General features: G+C 46.0%; 1 protein-coding gene across 1 annotated transcript in view; it reads right to left on the bottom strand.

Annotated features, from left to right (window-relative positions):
• The window catches only part of LOC139052522 (hemicentin-1-like), a 118,631-nt gene extending 104,967 nt beyond the window's left edge, over positions 1-13,664 (bottom strand). Inside the window, exon 1 of the mRNA XM_070529638.1 lies at positions 13,211-13,664. Within this exon, the coding sequence (XP_070385739.1) occupies positions 13,211-13,562 (352 nt within the window). The 5' untranslated portion in view covers positions 13,563-13,664. The remainder of the gene's footprint in view (positions 1-13,210) is intronic.
• Positions 13,665-21,260: the final 7,596 nt, after the last annotated feature.

Below are 21,260 nucleotides of genomic sequence, written 5' to 3' on the forward strand. Positions count from 1 at the left end.
CGCTCGACAAAGTCTATCTACCTAGAAGAGACTGCTTAAGTGCGTAGTGTGGTGGCTGCATTTGATCCCGTAGCTGAATGGATTTCGCGTCTGGACGCTTGTGTTTGTTTGCCAGAATTTTGAACTGTTATTGGACTGTATACTATGTGTGAACTTGTTTTTCATGTATGTCCATATGTAACATAACTGTATTGGTTTGACACTACTGATAATTCCATGCAATAAACAAGAAAAAAAGTTAGGCGTAGTGCAGTAGTAAGTTCGAATCCCCGGCGGGGAAGCTTTCTTTTTTTTAGTTTTATATTTTTCTTTTTGTACTAACAAAGTTACATTCGACCGCAGGACGTCACACTACAGGCAACAGAACGAACGACAGAAACAACGTCCCAAAATACGACGGACTGCAATTTCCTGTTGTGTTTTTCAAGTGGGGTACAAAGAAGTGGTTACGTCCCGGCCAAATTCGTACCTTTGTTATCTATTATTAAGGGATCTACAAGGAAGACCACAACAACTAATTTGCCTTGACCACGAAATAATTTAGGTCTCCCTGAAGTCCAATTTGTTCATCGATAACGAACTCCACTGCACATAATAAGAGGCCACTGAGCAGCGCTCTGCGCTATGGCACCAACGGCTGCACCAGCAAACACACATGACGAGCGTGCCGGTGCCAGCGAGCATTGTTACACTCCTGCTGCACTTCTCCAGGAATCGCCCACTTCGTACGCAGCTTATAACACGGCAGCGGATGCTGTCAAACACGTCGCACATGCAGCTTGCACATGCTACTTACTCCTTAGCGTTGATCCGAATAAATCATGTTTGACTGAAGCCTAGCCTAATGACTTATGACGTACGATTGCACCTAATTCACAGAAACCGGTCTCGAATATGCTGATGACACCAATATTTTTCTTCTCCGCACAATGTTTAACTCGTTTAAACACAACGAGAATCAATCACCTAATGAAACTTGAACAGTGGCTGAATACCAACAGACTAACTGTAAACGTTAAAAAAACTAAGTACATTATTTTAAACTTCGTAACAAACGATGCGACTCTGAAGTTACCCTGAATTTTCAAGGAACTGCTCTGTAGGCGTGTTGCATCAGACAAACTTTTAGGGGCTTGGTTCGAAGAAACAATTTCTTCGAACGCAAACGGTAATAGGCTCACAACTGAATTAGGCAGAGCTCTTAGTTGCCTCTAGAAATCGCAAAAAATGTAATTGCAGTTAGGCTCAAGGCGACGATATATTATGCAAATGTTGGTTCACGTCTTTCATACAGTACTTTAGTCTTGTATACTACAACAACCACAGACTACTACTGCCTACTGATCCCCTATTCATGAAGCATAATATGCTTAACGCATCTGAATTATACCACCATAAACTCTCTCTCGCTCTTTCCATATATATATATATATATATATATATATATATATATATATATATATATATATATATATATAAACGGGGTGTTGGGTTGGTGGCGAAACCAACACCCCATTCCAAAGGTGAAGCTGATAGCATCCATCCATCCAACTATCGATTTAGCAGGGCTAACGCGCTCGTCTGCCTCCCTCCTTCCCTCTTAGTGCGCGTTCACTCCTACCCTTCCGCCCTTTTGCGTACAACACTGGGTGAGCCGGAAGACGGCGCCCATCAAGCCACCACCCTTCTCGGCTCACCCTTTCACGCATTCTCTGACAGCTACAGTAAACGGCGCCAGAGGACACGATAAGATTTTATCGCATGCACTTTGACTTTATACGGAACGTCCCGGTGACGGCGAAAATTTGTCTGAGGTACCCCTGTAATTGCTATCGCGATAATAATTTTTTTATTGATAATATCCGCATTCCACAAAATGTCTTCCCTCGTGTGTCGCTTACTGCAATAAGCTGACGTGGTCTGGGATCCGCACAATAAACCGAACGTAAAAAGTATTGAGGTGGTTCAAAGAAAGGCACTGTGATTCATACACCACGCCTACGGAAGAGAGGTATCGATATCTGATCTTCTCAACCGCTCCAGTCTTCCCACCTTGCAGTCTCGTCGAAAAAATGCACCATCTGAATATGTTATTTGCAATCATTAATAATCATACCAAAACACAGTTTCGTACTTGCATGCACTACAACAGAGCCCGACAGACTCGGCACAAGCACGACGAAACAATTATAATGCCTCAGTGCGGAACCAACACATACAAGCTGTCCTTTGCAAGAACGATAGCCGACTGGAACAAGTTACCTTACGATGTGGCCACCTTATCATCATCTTATGCATTTTTTTTCAGTAATCACTTCTAGCCAATAAGTTTTGTGTGCTCAGTTTTTCACTAATGTGCTTTCGATGCTTTATTTGCGGATTTTAATGTAACGCGCCTGCGTCTTGCTGTGTTTGTTCCTGATTTGCTTCGCAGTAACATTACTGGGTGCCTAGGTGGTTCTCTGATGAAGTTGTTACTGTTGTTGTTTTCTTGATGGACCAATAATGTGTAAACGTCATGTACCCACTCCTGCCTTGGCTACCATAAAGCGGTCGGCAGTATTGAATAAATAAGAATAAGTATAAAAATAAAATAATATGTCTCAACACTGTATCAAAAGAACGCGCGAATACAACAAAGCGCTACAACGCGCACTATATGTGAAGGCAATCTTTTGCTGTACTCCCCGCACTTCTCCTTTGCAGTATTATTACTGTTACATTTCGTTCTGCGTCAAAGCAACATACATGATGCTGGAGACCAGCGGAAAAAAAGGTGCCGAGATTGAAAGCTTGACGAAGCCTCAGGCCCCCATAAGTGCCTGCACCACAATTACTACACCATTCACAAGCTTCACTGAAATGCTGGCAGCAGTAACACGCGAATGCGCACTGTGAGACGTCGACGCAGCAATGACGCCACGAGAACGAAGGCGATGTTTGTCGAGGTTGACAATTATTCGACCCTTTTATTCCTGCGAAATTAATCGGCAGTCTCCCCACTCCCCGCCCCCGCCACCATTCCTCACACACATTCCTAAAGCGTTGCCAAATCAATCTCGAGACTTAACAGCTATTCGGCGGTGAACATTTTGCTACCTTTTTCACTCCTTTTGGATGGCAGTAGTTATCGGCATCTTCTGGCGTGTGAAGGCTAGCTTTCTCATCGATTCGGTGCCCGTGCGATTAACTCGAGATACGTTTAGTTGTCACCATGTATTCAAAGCTCGCGAGCATCGTTGCTGCTTGGTTAATTCAACCTTCTTTGTTCAGACTAATCCAGGGACCAGGAAAGGGCTTCAGTTCGTAGTAAGCTGGCCTGTATGCACGTGGAACAAGCTGCGTCCAGAGAAAACGCCAGTTGCAATTAATTTTTCATTTTGCTTTAGTATTTCCTCCAGTGACGGCTGGCCCCGACACTGGCAGATCCTCTGAACCATATACCCCGATATGGGTTAGATAAGGTGGAAAATAAAACAATATGAAACAGCGTCCATCATCAAACCCTGCAATAACCGTTAAGCTTATAAGCAACATGAATGTCATCCGTTACCTAGTTTGGTTTTTCCCTAACTCTACAGCACTTTTCGTGCAATATTGCTAACTGGAAGCAAGAGTCGAAAGGAACAGAGAAATTAAGCGATCTACTAAGGGAGAGAGCAGAGGCAACAGCCAAACAGGTAGGAAAGGCCAAAAATTTACAAATTTAACTGTTGTTTGTAAAAATATTTATGGATCGACATCTTTTTTATTTAAAAAGGAAGTATAGAAAACGGTGCCGGAAGCGGAGAATAATTCTGCGTATCTTGAATAACGCGTCTACAGTTATCAATCGAGCCGCCTGACATAGCCACTTCTCTGCTGCGCTTATGTAGGCGTTTTTCTAACCTTCCGCGGTGGGCGCAGTGCGTTTAGAACCGCAGCGTCCTGCGCTCTACGCCGTCGTACGGGACTGGCGGCCACGCATCGTTACGCAACTTCCCAAATAACAATACGAGTCGGTTTTGGCACTTGGTAGAGTAGTAAACAAAGGAGCCAAAAGAACTGCGATTGTTCCAGGAATGTATACTGCTCTACAATTCTTCTAGAGGTGATTCGAAAAACGCTACTAGAAATCTTTATTTCACACGTTCGCTTCTTTACTTCTTCTTGGCAGCGTTCTTCTTGCGCTTCTTTGCTGCGGCAGTGCATTTGACGTGGTTCCTTCTTTGCCAGGTAAAGGAGAGATGCATCTCACAGGCATACCTGTGAGATACACTTTCTCTCATTTTTATATTGCGGGCTTATGCGTCTTTATAGCAAATGGTAATTATTATTTACATTTTACTAGTAAAGGTACCCCCCCCCTCATTTGCATAAGAAAGTTGCCTTGGGTTGGTCCCCCGCTAAAAAAAAAAATCCTGGGTACGTACCTGCTTGTCGCACATCAACTATGAGACGTCCGAAGTTTAGATGTCGTTGTCGCTGGTGGCCAGTCTTTTGCGTAACAAATTACGCTCAGATAATTACTCGTTATCAATTAGAACTTTTTGGTAAGTTCGTAATGTAAAGATGGTCTTTCTCTTCTCGGTATTACTTAGTGTAACTCAGTTACTCCTTTGAGTAACCAATTGCACGTAACGAGTTGCATTTTTCATGAAACAAGCTATAACAGGTTACGCAGCTTTCAACACCTAAATTCGGCGGGAACTGCAATATCCAAAGGGACGGAAACATGTGCATGGGTTACGTGCTTCCCGCAATCGGCGTCCTGCAGCAACGCCTCCATCAGCTGAATGAGGCAGGCTTGCAGGTATCCACCTGTCGAGGAAGTCAAACCTCACAGCTCTTATTTTATTATAAATTTATCTCACTCTCTTCTTGAAGCGCCTTTTACGCGGCCTTCGTAGGCCGGCAGGCCTACTTCTCAATTCTTCTTCTTCGCTTAGTGCACTCTAAGCCTTCACTGCGCAGAAGCCAGCCCTGATGAAGCGATCAGTGGCAATGACGGCATCCGCCACAACGAGTCGAGGCCCAGCCCTTTGCAGACCTTCGGCGACAGCACCCTTCGGCAATGTCCCCACTGACGGTGTTTTTTCTGCCTCGGGGTGCGTTCACCGCGTGCCACAGTCGAGCCAGGCTGATAGCGAGGACCAACAGGCGGTGAAGGAGCGGCTTTTGTCGACATTTCCCATTCACGTAGTGGCGCTGCCCCGCTTACAGAATGCTACCTTATTAAAAGAAACTGCAGGCACAAAAATGTATTTGGAAAGAAATATCCCATAGGTTCGCTGATGATATTGCCTTGCTTAGTAACTCAGGGGACCAGCTGCAATGCATGCTCACTGACCTGGAGAGGCAAAGCCGAAGGGTGGGTCTAAAATTAATTTGCAGAAAACTAAAGTAATGTTTAACAGTCTCGCAAGGGAACAGAAGTTTACGATAGGTAGTGAGGCACTGGAAGTCGTAAGGGAATACATCTACTTAGGACAGGTAGTGACTGCCGATGCGGATGATGAGACTGAAATAATCAGAAGAATTAGAATGCGCTGGGGTGCGTTTGGCAGGCATTCTCAAATCACGAACAGCAGGTTGCCATTATTCCTTAAGAGAAAAGTTTATAACAGCTGTGTCTTACCAGTACTCGCGTACGGGGCAGAAACCTGGAGGCTTACGAAAAGGGTTCTACTTAAATTGAGGACGACGAAACGAGCTATAGAAAGAAGAATGACAGGTGTAACGTTAAGGGATAAGAAAAGAGCTCATTGAGAGAGGGAAGAAACGCGAGTTAATGATATCTTAGTTGAAATCAAGAAAAAGAAATGGGCATGGGCAAGACACGTAATGAGGAGGGAAGATAACCGATGGTCATTAAGGGTTACGGAATGGATTCCAAGGGAAGGGAAGCGTAACAGAGGGCGGCAGAAAGTTAGGCGGGCGGATGAGATTAAGAAGTTTGCTGGGACAGCATGGCCACAATTAGCACCCGACCGGGGTAGTTGGAGAAGTATGGGAGAGGCCTTTGCCCTGCAGTGGGTGTAACCAGGCTGCTGCTGCTGCTGCTGCTGCTGCTGCTGATGATGATGATGATGACCCCATAGGTCAAGGATGGCCTCTTATACTACTATGTGGATAGTCAAAAGAGCCAAGAATGCATCAGTCACACGCAAACGTCTTCTCGTGACGCACAGAAGCAGAGCCGCACAGTATAAATAAACGAATTCCGATTTTCAACGATAGAAGCGTATTACTTAGACCGATAATGTGCGGTTCTGAAAGTTGTTCATGCAACCAAATGTTTAGAAATATCGGAGTTGCTCACAAAGAGCGGTTTTGCTCTTCGGCTCGCACGTTTTATGCATTAGCAGATGTAAGCCGCTGGAGGCGTTGTTAAACAAACGCGTGCGGCCTCGTTGTAGAAATAGCGGCTTTCTCAAAAGGCCGTCCGCAAAATGCAAATTCCGGGCTAAATCGGTACGACCCAGCTGCATTCTTAAATAACTTCTAACCTCCCCAAGTGGTTAAAAACATGCAATGGCGTTTCAGTGAGACTTGTTCCTTGTTATAGAGTCACTAGAAGAAAGGATTCGTACAGGAGCAAGGCCGACTTCCGAGTGCCCTAATTGAGTGTAGTGAGTTTTCAAAGAACCTAAAAGAAGGAAAGTTCACCTTAAACAAAACCCCGCGTGTCAAAGGTGCAAGAGCTCATAAGGGACTCCGAGAACACTAATTAGGTGGCGCGCAGAAACAACAAAGTCCGATCAATGACTTATGCATGCGGTTTTTTTTGTACGGCTTTGTTTTCTACCCGTTTCCATAGCTTCACCGCTATTGCAACTTCTTCGGAGGCTGTTACTTTTCACTCGTGCTCTGCACTTTATCAAGAATTTAGGTGAACAAAAGGAGAGAACTCGTAGCCACAAACATAACGCTTCTCAGCGTCCCTCGATTCCCCGCGGTGCTTAAGAAGAAAGAACGGCGTTTTTCTCATAAGGCCTGTGTCCGCCTTAGATACGGATGGAGTCTTCGGAACGCAACAATCACCAGGCTAATTTTATGTTTAGTATACAGTCAGGCATAAATAACTTAATTTATTTATCGTATTGTTATCTTGAATGAAGTATTTTGGAATGACATAGTGCTTCGGCACGAACACACGAACGCACTTACTATTCTCGATATGATATACATCTTCTAAAGGGTTAAATTGGATATGTTATCAGAAGGACTATTGGAAACAAGTCCCTTTGACAAAGCTCTTTGTGAATAAGTTAAGTCTGCAAATAAGTGATCGGAACTAATGTTCCCAAACGTACAGCCTTAAATAAATCTAAAAAATTGCTATTCTAAAATGACATGTTCGTTGTCGATAATACATCAAGATTGCCTACACGCCAAGGTGTTTTGCTTGTAGAAACATTCACTGCACAGTGTTAGGAATACAGTCGAACCTCGATATAACAAAGTTGTAATTGCGACTAAAATCTTCGTTAAATCTCGAATTTCGTTAATTCGAGGTTTGAAAGTTTGAGCATTAAAAACATCGCAAATTCCCACAACATTCCTAGTGGGTAGTATCTGGTTAATAAGCGCTTATAAACAAATTGCAAGAAGGTCGCGCGATAATGGAGATCGCGCCGGGAGCGATGCATCGACGGGGCTCACGGCGTCCCAGATTTGCGTCTGTTGTGTCTCGCGCTGCCGTAAATCGTGGACGCCGTGGCAGACCGCGCTTAGTGCGCACAGTACGCGCCCTCAAATTAAAAACAAAAGTGGAAAAAGATGCGGGTATTTGTCCTGAAAAAAAAACAACATAAAAAATGTCACAGTTTCGACAGAAACGCGGAGTAATTGATGACGATAGCAGAGAGACAAGGGTTAGGGTAGCAGCTTTATCGGTGTCACGCGTGCTCAGGGAAACATTAACAAATGTCACTCGGTCACTACGAACTTCGCAGTCACAACGCGAGCGAGCGCTTCACGCCGTGTCTTTGAAACTTGAGATTATATGCGACCGTCAACACTAGACGCGTAGGAGCAACAAAATGCGCGCAAAGGAGGCACCAGTCATTTCGACTCGACACTCGCCGCGGAGGGATTACCTCCAAGGTATAGCATGTACGCGTGAGAGGATGAGACGCCCGCATTCCTAACCCGCCCCTCCCCCTCATCGCGTGCTTGAGCGCTTGATCACGTTACCGCGCGTTCACTCCCTCCCCGTCCCTCTTGCGTAGAAGGCATCGCCAGGTGTCACGTTTCTCCGAGTGCTCTGAGCTGCCGCGCGCCCTTCTGCCTCTGCAAATTGTTTACCAATGCGACAAATGGCTCAGAATGTTTCCTGCCTGCCACGTACCAGCACGCGCACTTTGACGGTGGTTCTGCCGCTCAAGTTCTCCATGCAGAAGGACATTTCAAATAAGTTTTGCCTAGGCCGACATTTTTTATAGTTTTTTGCTAGGTTAACTAGCCATACAGGCTCCAAGTTCATGCTTGAGATGACCGAAAGCTTTGTTAAATCGAAACCGTGTAACAAAATTAGTCCATTAAATTGCAAAAGAAAATACATGGTTTTCAATGCAACTAAGATGGGGAAATGAAAATAGTCTGTTACATCAAGAATTTCGTTACATCGAGGTTCGCCATATCGTGGTTCGACTGCACCCCGAAAATTGGGGCTACATTGAAACAGAAATAACTAGAGAATCGCTAAAAAGCTCTACTTAAATTTATTGGTTTATTAAAACAAGGATGACTGATTCGTCCGTTTACTGTAATGGCCTAGGTAAGCAACACGGGTTTTATGAGTGACGCCACAGTAGAGGTCTAATAATTTTTGACGGATTCCTTAACGTGCACCAAGAGCTGGGTAGATGCGCGTTTTTGCAGTTCACCCCCTCTCAGATTCCGGCGTCCAGGAGCCCGATCCGCGTTAGTGTTGTCAGCAGCAGAACGACATACTCAATGGGCCACCACTGCTCGCGAAAGTAGGCTTAAGAAACAGCAGGGTAGGCAATGTACGCACGTATCCTTTAAAAATGTCATGATGATATAGCGTTACGGATTATGGTACAACATTGTTTCAAATAAAGACAGCTCAGCCTCCTAACGAAGACTATTGAAAAAAGAAAATGCTATAAATATTGAGCAAACGTGCCCATAAAGCTTGCTTGTGAGCACTATTTAGGGTAGCGTAGATACAAAATGATATTGTAAACTTCACTGTGAATGTCTCTTACGAGAACAAACAAGCAAAAGGGGCTCATGCAGGGAATTTAGTCGTCCTCGGTTTCACTTTCAAAGAAAGCTGCCTCAACGAAGAAGACAGTAACGGGAGAAAAAAAAATGTAGTTGAGAAGTCACAAGAACAAGAGGTATAGGATGCAGAGCAAGATCAAGCAATAACAAAATAAACGACAAAAAAAAAAAACTCCACGTAGCACCCACTCGCGTCATCCGGTTCAGTGAATGGTCTTCGCTGTCTCGAAAGGAATTTCCCCATGTAGGTCGTTTTCACCCGAAAGAGGCACGTTCATCTCTTTAGTCAGTCGGAATCGCAAATCGCTACATGGAGTCCATGATAAACCTTTTAGAAGATTAGAACCTTCTCTTACGCGTGCCATGAGAAGTGGGGGTATAAAAAAAATTGGAAAAAGAGACGACAGACTTGAGTGCACGTGAGCAAAGGAAACGAAATGTCATTCCAGCCTGCATTGTTATTTTTTTTCGCGTTCTGATCCTGGAGCGACGATTAGTTTGTCCGAATGAAGCAGGAAGCATTAAAAGAAGGTCTTCTCTCATGCCTCTTCTTTTTATCTTCACTCAGCTTCGTCTGGATGGAGAGAAATAGAGATTTAAAAAAGAAACAAGGCAAGGGATGCTAGCTATAAAGGAGGAGGGAAGAGAAAAGTTGAAGGCAGGGAGGTTAACCAGAATAACATCCGGTTGGATACCCTACACCGGGGGAATGGGAAAGGGGAAAACAAAGATCACAGGGAGAGAGAGGAGGGAAGGAAAGAAGGAAATTGCGGTGAGTTCGCTGACTCGTGTGGTCTTACAGAAATTGCATTAATGTTAGCTATAAAAGTGTCTGGTTTGCTACGTTACGCTGGTGAAGTGGAATAGAAAAATAGAAAGGAGAGAGATAGAGAGAGGAAGGTAGTCATTGTGTGCACGTGCACAAACAGCAGTACGTAGTCAAGGGCACTTGTACAAGGTAGTCATTTTCAAAAAGCATAGTGGTTTTACTGCCTTCTGGGCCGATGGTCAGTAGGCACGGTCTTCCAGCAGTATTTGAACGCTCAGTGGACGATCATCTAGTCGCCTCTATTACATGATTGTCTTTGTATGTATAACTGAGGACAGTGGCGCAACAGATGGTCAATGTTTTCATCGCAGTCCCAGACATCACATGCAGGTCATTCACCCATTTCAATAAGTGATGAATAAGATGAGTTCTTGAAGGCAACTCCTCACCACAACCGACACAGCAAAGATACCTCGCGTCAGTGCAGTCTGGGTGGAGGCATGAAGTATATTGAATGGTTTAGTCTGTGCAGTCTGGTTTGGCCTTATATGTGCGGTATTCCACTCAGCTAAACAGTGTGTGCGTGCCAGGAGGCGACGCTCTCTCGCAGCGTCTCTCCTAGAGGGTAATCGAGAGGCACTGCGCTTCTTCATGAGACGCCCGAGAAGCCTTGTCTGTGTCACCAGCTTCAGTGATACACGAAGCGATGGATGACTCGTGAACAGAAAACAGGCCCCGACTTTCATCTGCACATATAAACTGACACATAGTTGCTGTTTGCCGCTTGGCCCGTATTACCACTAAGGTGTAAACAACCAAAACCCCCGACGCACGTTACAGCCTGGGCTAATATCAGAATGATGGCATTGTGAAGAATGCAATGGCAAGGAGAAAAAAAAGAATGACTTCGCCCAACTTTCGAGTGCGTTGCAGAACGCAGTAATTGAAACACAGGTTCTGATTTTCTTACAGCTATAAAATCAGTTCACATGGACGTGTAAAATGTTTGTGGCGAAAGCCCTCAATTAATTCGTCTTTTTTGTTAACATTGCTTTGTGAGGTTTCTTCATTTTCGGCCGAGTTGCCTGGTACTGATATACTTCTTTCCACTTGGCAGTATTGATTAAAGCTGTTGTACGGAGCATGTTGTACACCTCACCATTCCAGGCATTAAATAAACGGCCGAGATGTCTGCCTTGGTTCTAAGGCGAATGTGTATGCCTATGCTGCAAGAAGGGTACGGCGACTGCGTGCGTATTTACACTGACGAACAGGCGAAGTGCTTCATGCTAAAAGCTGCTCGGGTGTCATTATCATTGCTCTGAAATTAGTCACGATAACGTTTGCAGCGTCCAGCACCCAGAAACTCATCGGCGAGCGCGTTTGGTACACTCCTGACCACGAGTAATCACGTCCCCCACGAGCTATCAAGAAAAGCGGCCGTCGTTTGTGATGACTCCAAAACTCTCGGGAGGCTTACCAACATGCTCTCGACTGGAGCCACAACGTCGTTTTTCACTGGCTGTCGGGTCATTGCATCGTTGTTGGTAAGAATTACCTGACGCTGCCGCTCGGTCCACGCGCCCCGTTACTCAGAGAAGTTTGAACAACTCTTTCTAGAGAGGACGCTGCAAGAGAAATGAGTTCATTGGCTTGCAACAATGTGGGCTGGATAACCGGGACTCCCCTGCCTCTCGAACTGTTCCCTGCGAATTGTCGACCGTTGGGCCAGTCTGCTGCAATGCATTGTATCCCTTGTGAGTGGGTGTGGTGTTCGCAACTGTCTATTAGTTGTTCACTGGGATCGGATGCCCACCTTCATGCAAAAGTTGCGGATGTGAGGGGTCTCGGACCGGTCTGCACCTGGCACCACTGCGACGATCCTCGTCATCTAATATGCCTGGTGTTAGATCCCGTTGACTTGAAATGATTTTTGCTGGCAAAGATCCTTGAGCCGCGCGGCCACATCCGTCGTATGCATTTGCCCCCATTTTCTCTCCCGGTCTTTCTCTCTCCCTGCGGTTGCTTGCAAATGGTTGAACATGTACAGGCGCGGCCACTGTTAGAGGTAACACGGAGCGGGTGGCCGCGCTCCGCATAGTGCCACGACGGGCGCCACGCGAAGTATTGCGGCGCAAGCGCAATCAGTGCCAGAGGCGGAGTTAGCTGCGCGTCGTCTGCTACGGTTCCTGCCACTTTACTTAGATTTAGGTGCACGTTAAAGAACCCCAGGTGGTCAAAATTTCCGGAGACCTCCACTACGGCGTGCCTCATAAAGTTGTTTTGGCACGTAAAGTGTAAACGTGACAGGGAACAATTGCGTTCATAAGCCGTCTTTTGCTGCCCTGTGGTGCCGCCGCCTTCACCAGCTTTTCTTCTTCCGACAGTGCAGCGCGCTCAGCGTCTGTCGCTACTTTTTTTGTCGCATCGAAGTGGTCGGATGTAAATGTGTGGCCTTATCCGCGGCGCACCGAAAGCTATTGGCTTGGTCACGCAGTGTAGCGCCATATCTCGAGGCGAAGCAAACCCGCACCGCGGAACGCACGGACCACTGGCATTGAAAATAGCACTAGCAACCCTGTCTCAGCGTCAAAAGATGACAATCTAGTGTATGGTGCTTTGTATCTGCCTTTTGAACGTCGCTATTGGAAATGAGGAGTAGGATTTCGGCGTACTAGAAGTTACAGCTTGAGTGGTATTGTGAACAAACATTAGGAAGAACTCGGGAAGCAATATTTTTTACAAGTTCTTTGGGCAGTAACTAGCGTATGTAATGCGGTCCTGTACAAACAGTTGGGGGCCAGAGACCACATTTTCGTACGTTTTGACTGATTTCCAGGATGATCTCTTTTTGTTCGAGCAACGATCTAGTCTTGAGTGCCCGGATAATGGCCTCTGGCTTTTGGCTCAAGGTTGCCGACAACGGGAGCTAAACGCATTTCATGCTTTTGAAAGAATGTTGGAATATATAGGTCCTTTTCGACAGGAAGCTTGGCAACCGGAGCCATCTACTGTAAGCTCACATTTCATTATATTTTAATCTTTACTTGCCAACTGCCCAACAAAATGGTCAATGCCGGCATTAGCGGAGGCCATGGCTTCGTGCGAGCCAATGACGTAAGGCAAAGGAAGAACGGATAGTGAAAATAATGCCGACAGAATACGACCCCTGGTTACACTTGGTATCAGAGGAATGAGCACACTCACCGGCGACGAAGAGTTGGACGCGAGCCGTGGTAACGGTCACGCCACCGGAAGTAAAGTTGTCGCTTCGGTATGTCACGTTGCACACGTAATTTCCACTGTCGCTTCTTTCCAGCCGATTGAGAAGCAGTGCCGGCGGATCACTGAGGAGCGAGAGGAACGCTCTGCCTGACCACGAGGGCTGCTTCCAGTGGGTGCCATCAACCAGGCCCCTGGTTCCGCCGAGCACAGCATTTGAAGGTGGTTCCGGTGCCACCAATGCGTAAACTTTCGTCCATTCGTGGCTGTTGTCGAGCAGTGATGAAGTAACACCTGCGCGCACGTATGGGACGCCAGCTGCCACGAGAAACCACATGGCGGAGACGGGTTCCCGCGTCGCCAGGTCGATGGGGCAGGGAAGTGACGTTTGCTCTCCTTCCAGAACGTTCACGCTTCGCAGCGATGACCAGGACTTGTCTGCACCGAAACCGACGAAAGGTTTGTCAATTCATCAAAGAATCCGCTGTGAATTTGGGGGTCAAACTACACTCGAACACGGAATACAGTGTCGCACATATCAATGTTCTTGTCACTGAAAATGAGGTAGGTATTGCACACGGCGTAACCACCACCTGAACTTAAACAGATAATACACGGATTGCCTGCTATCAGTTGTGTTAAGTGGTGGCCGTATTCATTACTAAACACTAAAGACCAGACCACTTGATCCACATATCGACAATCTCTGAGGTCAACGTAAAAGGACACCTCTACAAGGAGATCCCATATGCCGAGACACTGCTCTTGGATGGAGACAAATCAAGGCAGTTCAACTAGACTGATTGCAGGACTATAAAATATGGACAGTCGTGCACAAACGGAGATTTTAATGCGAAGCATTCTTGTCGATTTTACAACAGGTTTTCTCAGCGCGTAGCTGATCACTTTCGTTGGTTGATCCCGAAGGCAGTGCCGCCTAACACAGCTTATCAAGCAGTGACCTAGTGCCAAGTACCAAAATGTGCCGTTGGATTTCATGCCCACAGCTGTTATCAAACGCCTAGACCACGCTCAATTTGACCTTCAGACCTAGTAGAGCGCCGATGAAACAATGTGCAATCACTAATCGCCTTGAAAGATCCGCTCTCAAATTCAAGGCATAGTACACCTGGGTGCTTCCACAAATGTACATTCACGTCCTGGACGACACATTGGGCTTGCCATTGCGTCCGAGAAATGTGTCGTTACAATCTCGGAGGTCACGGGCTTGCTCCGCTCTAACCAATGAAAGAACAAGTGACCTTACTGGTCAAGGCACAAGTGGAACAAGTGACCTTACTGGTCAGCGAACCTATGGACATTGAGTAATTATGTTATTGATTATGAAGTAAAATTATGAAATTATACACAATCATAATTTCCAGCAGTACAATGCGTTATAAACTTTTCATGCTCAGAACCACATGTGTAGGTATCTCTTCAGAAAATTGCCATCGTGCGTAAATGCCCCTCTACTACCAAAAAACAATGTTTCAAGAGACATACCGCTGGACCTGGCAATTTTTTTTATTTTGACTTTTTCACTTGATAAGGATTTGTGTGTATTCATTTATTGCTACAAAGCTAATAGTAATTATTAACCAACCTTAGTTCATTTCATGTGCAAATGCACTATCTTACCTAATTTTCCTCACGCCCCCTCCCCCCTTAAAATGGGAAAATATACGTTTTTGCTAGGCTTTCATCTTACAATTTTTATTTGTTTTCATACAATACAACGGCTTGCTTAGTGTACAATAGATAGTACAGTAAAAGCTCGTTAATTCGAACCGCAAGGGGAAGCCGCTTCAGTTCGAATTAACGAAAGTGAAGGAGAGCAACAGTACACTGCGATTTGGAAGCAGTAGGGCATGTCAGAAATTTGGAGTGTCAGAAAGTGATGGCGTGTGCCACGGGCACACGCCATCTTCAAGTCGAAGCTCTGGGTCCGACTGTGCCACACCACCGATGTCCACCGAAACGAACGTTAGCCGAGGCTTAACGCTATCACAATGATTCGCGACAGCCGATACCTCCTAAGCTGAAAACAGAGGTGCACAACCGATGAAGACTGCCGAGACAAAGACGCTGAACATGTGAAGGTGGCGAAGGCCCTGATTCGTTTGTTCTTGATTGCAAGCGCAGCTGCGACGTACTTGATTCGCTGTGTTTTGGCGCTTGCCGTGCCATTTCCGCACAACATTAGCAGCTGTACAAGATTTGCAAAGCCTCCGAGATTCACAACGGGCAAGAAGTCTTGGAGGTTACGTAGAACGGAGAGGCGGCAGCCGCCGCTGCCTTCTGGCTGACCCCGCGTCGGTTAGATTTTTTTCCGATTTTGCCTCCTCTCGCCGTTCTCTCCGTTTCGGAGGCAATACAGCCTTGTGTGTAGGCAGTAGGCGCTTTTCTCTGGCCGTGGGCCAGGTGAGCGTAGTTCGAATTATCCGTGAGGGAACCTTCTCGATTTCGAATTAACGGACTTTTTTATACATAGACTTCTGTGGAGCTTGGCCGGACCAAATCGTACAGTTCGAATTATCCATAAATTCGAATTATTGAAGTTCGAATTAACGAGCTTTCACTGTATTCACATAATCGCTGCCCTCGCTTCCTACCCCCCCTCCGCCCTACTATATCACATATAAATGAAATATTTATGGTTGAAAAAGTCTAAAATTTCCACTTATCACCTCTTTTTGTGTTTCCCAAGATATTACACTCATGGTACTCTCTAACTATTGCGGCACAGCAATTGCCATTGTTTCGTGTAGGCATGATCGGCCGCGTTAGGTCAGCACTAATCCTCAGTGAGCCGCACTGCGAAATCAACTATTCGTGTTTTGATATCGCCCATGACTGCAGTGCATTCGGTATCAATTTTACTTCTTTGCGCACTTCCCTTTTAACTACAGCCACTGGGCGGTAGCCCGGTGGCTCTTGCGTTGCGCTGCCAAGCTCGAGGTCTCTAGTTCGATCGCAGCAGCGGCATTTCGATGGGGGCGAAATGCAATAATGCTAAAAGGGACGAACACACGGTGAAAAGACGACACGACGACGAGGGAACGCTACTGAGAACTGGTTTATTTTTGAAAAGGGTTCAATATTTAAGGCATTCACAACACATGCGCACAACCAAACTGAGCCAGCCTTCTTTTACAGATAATGATATCGCAATATTGCAAGCAGTTACGGGAAATGAAATGATAAAACGCCCAAGCAGAAAGAAGTGAAACACATGAGCAATTGCTGAAAAGCCATATGTTACGGTTTTTCAAATCTCTCCATAAGTGCGCGCTCCGCCGAGTGCAAATTTAGCGAAACATCGCTGATGCCCAGACGTGCCTTTTTTGTTTGCGCAATGCTTCCAGCAAAACTCTACCTTTTGCGGTGAGATACGCAAAATGGCGAGATACGTTTTTTAGACCTCAGGCTGAGGATAGCTAAGGGACACACCTGTTGGACGTATTTCTCGTGTGCAAAGAAAGAGCTTTTCTCTTTGAATCATCTCATTCAAAGACCGTGAAAAGAGCAATAGCATCGTTCTGCATGTAGGGGCGCTTCAAAAGTCGTGCCTGCACGAAATGCTCTTTAGTTTGGCAATCAGGTTCGCAGGCTTTTGGCCACAGGCTTCCCTTGCTCGGTCCTTGTAGCAGTCGCTGAAACCCTCCTCAAGAAATTTGGTCCCCGACAAATGAAGGCTGCCCTGAATGCGTGAAGACCAAACCTGAGGTGATGCCTTACATTCATAAGGTTTCACACAACCTCAAACAAGTGGCCAGCAGGCACAACGTGCCACTTGTCTTTTCTGCGCCAAACAAGTTGGCGAAGCTGTGCCTCCGCATCTGTGGTGGAGGTCAGCGCAGTTGCAAAAAGCAGCATGAAGATGCCTTCATCAGGTATGCCCTAGGAGTGGTATACTTTATTCCCCTGTCCTGCGGCAATTGCTATATCGGACAGACGGGGTGTTGCCTCAATGACCACTTAAGGTAACGTTCTAAAAACTTAAACAAGACACACTTGCGAATTTCATTTCGCATGAGATGGTTTGCGAGTGCGTGCCACGTCTATGCTTTTGTTGGGGGGGGGGGGGGAGGTATCTTCATATAGCGCCCGCAGCGGAGGCACCGCGGCGCTGGCGCACGTAGAAAGCGGACTCGAAGAGACGCCGAATGGACGCCACAGGCGTTTTTTGCGTACGCTCCCTATTGGGCAAGGGCCGACTGCCTGCATTGGCGTGTGTATAATAACGAAACATCGTGCGAATCGACGCCCTGCTTCTGTACATTGTTCGGAAACTTAACGCGACTATTTGGAAACAACTACAACGCGCGCTGTTCCATTCGCAGGTCCAACTGCGTTCCCAATAGCAGCTTAATTCAAAATTGTACACTTGCACTACGCCATCGTTAGAAACCGACTAAAGAGCTAGTTCACGTCGAACTTTTACGTAATTGCGCGTAAAGAACCTGTGTTTCAAGCGAACGAAGCTAACTGACTCATTAAGTTACCTAACTAAAATAACAAAATTGTTCACTAATAACCTACCTAACTATAACAACTAGGCAAATATAGCTAACTTACTAACTAATCAACTAATAACTAAATAACACATTGAACTAGCTAACCAAATATAAATGACTTATCCAACTAAGTAGACAAAGTGCAAATAGAGACAGCCGAACGAAACCGCTGGTGCAAAGAATGATACTAGGGGGACGTGGGCGACGTCAATAAAAAAATGGTGCCGTGTATAATTTAAACACAAAAGCATCACACATTAAATATGTTTTGCTAAAAATTCCCGTTGTATATTCACTCTACACACATGCTGAAATAATTGTGGGAGAAGCGCCTTTCCTCGTGAAAGATTTGCATGATCGCGCAACCCGGCCCACTGGCGCGGCAGGCTGCTCACCTTCTACTTACACCAGCACCTCTGGTGCCACCTTCTGTGCCTATCTGAAGCTCTCGGGTAAGCTTCGTGACGAGATTAAAAGAATTGAAGGACTTTGGTTTATCATAGTGCGGGCAATGACCGCGTCCATGCAATCTATATCGAGCCGATAATCGATATCATTGCTGGCGCATTAACTTTACGGCAAAGCTGCAAACGCTCCAATAAACACCGTACAGCAGCAACCACTGAACGCCAACGAAATGAACGAACGCCTGACACCATTAATTTCATATGCGCGTTTAGAAAAAGGCTTAAGTATAACTGGATTACAGCACGGAGAAAAATGGTTGTCTTCCAAAAATATATCCCGCCCGTAAGTCGGTCGTCCACGTGGCTGCAATTCAGTGCATCGCCTTAGGCGCATATACTTTTATCCAATATCGATTCAAGAATTTAAGAGAAGCACTGGGTCGTCTATACAACGTGCTTTCTGACAGCGCGACTGCGAGTCGGGTGCCACTTTTAAATGAAACGTTTTTTAATACCAAGCCTATGATCCTGTATACGATCTTTTCTCGTACAAATGAAATTTGTGCTATGGATGGTCACCTGCATCATTCTACTATCAATATAGGCTTAAGCGCTGTATCAAGCAATATGGACGGCCTTCTAGGTGACGCCACCGTCAATTATGTTTGATTTTCTCTTTTTTGCTGCTCATGTGTAACGTAATCTTTTCAGCATTTTCATCACAGAATGGGTCCACCGAGACCATGGAGGTCACCCTGCCGAGTCAGCGCTGGCAGATTTATTAAAGTGCCCGCGGCGATCGCAGAGAAACGGCAAAGTGACTAAAACACGGACGATTACATGGCGTTCCACTCTCTTGCATCGTACCGGCCGCTTCGTCGTCTCATGGCTGCCTCAGCGGAAGAAGCACGTTACCGGGAGGTGCAAGCAAATCACGGCATATTTCTACACTCTTGTTCGAATTGACGTCCTACGCAAAGCCTTCTTGAATCGTTTCAGTTAAACGCTATGCCAATAGGCACACTATGTCGCGCATTGAGTTTTATGTTCATCAGTAATTGTTTGTTAGCGTGACAGTTGCGTGAAAGACCCCTCGCAATGTCTATTCGGCGATGCAGCAACGTCAAACCCGTAGACAGAAGCAAGGAAGCAAGGTCCCCATTCTGCACAGTCAGATAGGTAATATGAAGCGCATGATACGCTTAATGCCCTCTCTCTCGGTTTTCGTTCGCTCATCGCTGCCTCAGTGAATGGACACCGCTAGTAAGAAAATTCAATCTCTTGAAATAAAAGAAGGCTTTTATCAATTAGGATGTGACTTACATATAAAGATGCCCTTTTTGAAACATCTGCTGATAGTTTGAGCACTGCCGTATTAAAGCTCGTGGTTCCGGAGCAGTTGTATTAGTCCAATAAAGTCCCACTGAAACAAACTACGAAGGGCCTAAAACTTTATCATCCCATAGCTCGAAGCCTGCATGCCTCATGCCCCGAATTCCTGCAGGGGTTACACCTGAGATAGCTTAATGCGATAGCAGTACAATAATTATCGGTAGTGTAATTCATCCTGCGTAAGCTCGCGTTGCAAACGACATTAAAACAATGGCGAGCACACATATCGTGCAAATGTGTCAGGATTGACCCACACAACATACCACCCAGTTCGGCCCAATTTAGATTACACTACCTCGGGGATCAGCCAAGTTTACCATTATATTGTCTCCGAGATTGGTCCAGTTTACTCGGTGAGAAATATAACAGCACGGCCAAATCCCGGACAAGAAGGCAGAGGAAACTTCGCTTTAGAAATCGAATACTAGGTCAGTATTCAGCGTGCAGTTCATCCGCTAAGCTGGTTTTCCAGAGCAGGCGTCGGTCGATCGCAATATCGAGCATAGTCTAAGACTTGTGGTATGTGATAAATAGTAAAAAAACTTTGTAAAGCCAATTTGGAAGTCAAATTTATCAATATTTGTTCTTTTTTGTAATAAGTTAACTATTCGTTCTTGGCTTCTGACCTTCGCTGAAATACGCTTGCTACGATCGACCATCGTTTCTGCTTATGTACGCACCTTTATAGCGTACAAACAGTTTTTCTTTAATTACGGGTCCAGATTAACAAAAGTTTTGTGTGTGCGATATACGGATCAGATTGTCTGCATTGATGGTGAAGGACAAGATTATAGAAAAGGTGCCCACGGATAGTAAACACATACTATGGACGGTTAAAAAAATGTGCGGCGAGTCCTAAAATTCTGTCGCACAATAGCTAGGCAGTTCTTTTCCCTCTAACCGACAGTCGAAAACCCCTTCATCCGTATTCATTCAGCGTCGCGCTCACCGAACTACCGGGAATTCCTGAGCGCACTCCGCGGTCACGGCAAGAACAACGTTTTCAAACCAAATAACTCGCTGTTCATGCACTTTTCTGTGTGCCTATTTTGAGACCATGAAATGACATGGTTTTGCTTCTAATAAGTGTGTTAAAGTTGTCAAGAAAACTGATGCGAATGAATCGCTATGAACTAGTCTCGTCTGCTGTTAATGTTCTGACACGAAACCCTTGCACGAAGGTCATTTTGGTTGGTAACAACTTTATTTAGAGTCCTACAGAGCTTTCGCCGACGGGGCCTCAGGTCTCCCACGTGGGGACGTCGAGGTGTTGCCTCGCCGCCGCCTCGCGGGCCTGCTGGACGGCCCAGAGTTGGTCACCGAGGCTGGGGCTGGCGCAAGGCTGCGGCCCACCGCGGCGGAAGGGCTCCGGAGTTAGCACCGTGCGGGTTTTTGTAACAGTCCCAGAGCATGTGAGTTAAATTGGCTATATCAGCGTGGCAGACATTGCATATATTTGTTGGGTATGTGCCGGGGTAGAGCCTGTGGTATGGTGCCGGGTTAGGGTACGTGAGCGTCTGCAGTTGTCCGAGGGCCACTGCTTGCGCCCTGTCCAGCTCGTCGCTGGGCGGAGGGAATGTTCGGCGAGCCAGGCAGAGGCAATTTCTTTGTAGCAGGTCAAGCATTCTTTGGTGGTATCTCACGGATGACAGTAGCCAGCGCGTCTCGCGAGCTCGCGCGCCTTGGCGTGTGCCGTCTCATTTCGGTTGCGATATG

The sequence above is a fragment of the Dermacentor albipictus genome, unplaced genomic scaffold (genome assembly GCF_038994185.2).
Source record: "Dermacentor albipictus isolate Rhodes 1998 colony unplaced genomic scaffold, USDA_Dalb.pri_finalv2 scaffold_26, whole genome shotgun sequence".
Classification (NCBI taxonomy): domain Eukaryota; kingdom Metazoa; phylum Arthropoda; class Arachnida; order Ixodida; family Ixodidae; genus Dermacentor; species Dermacentor albipictus.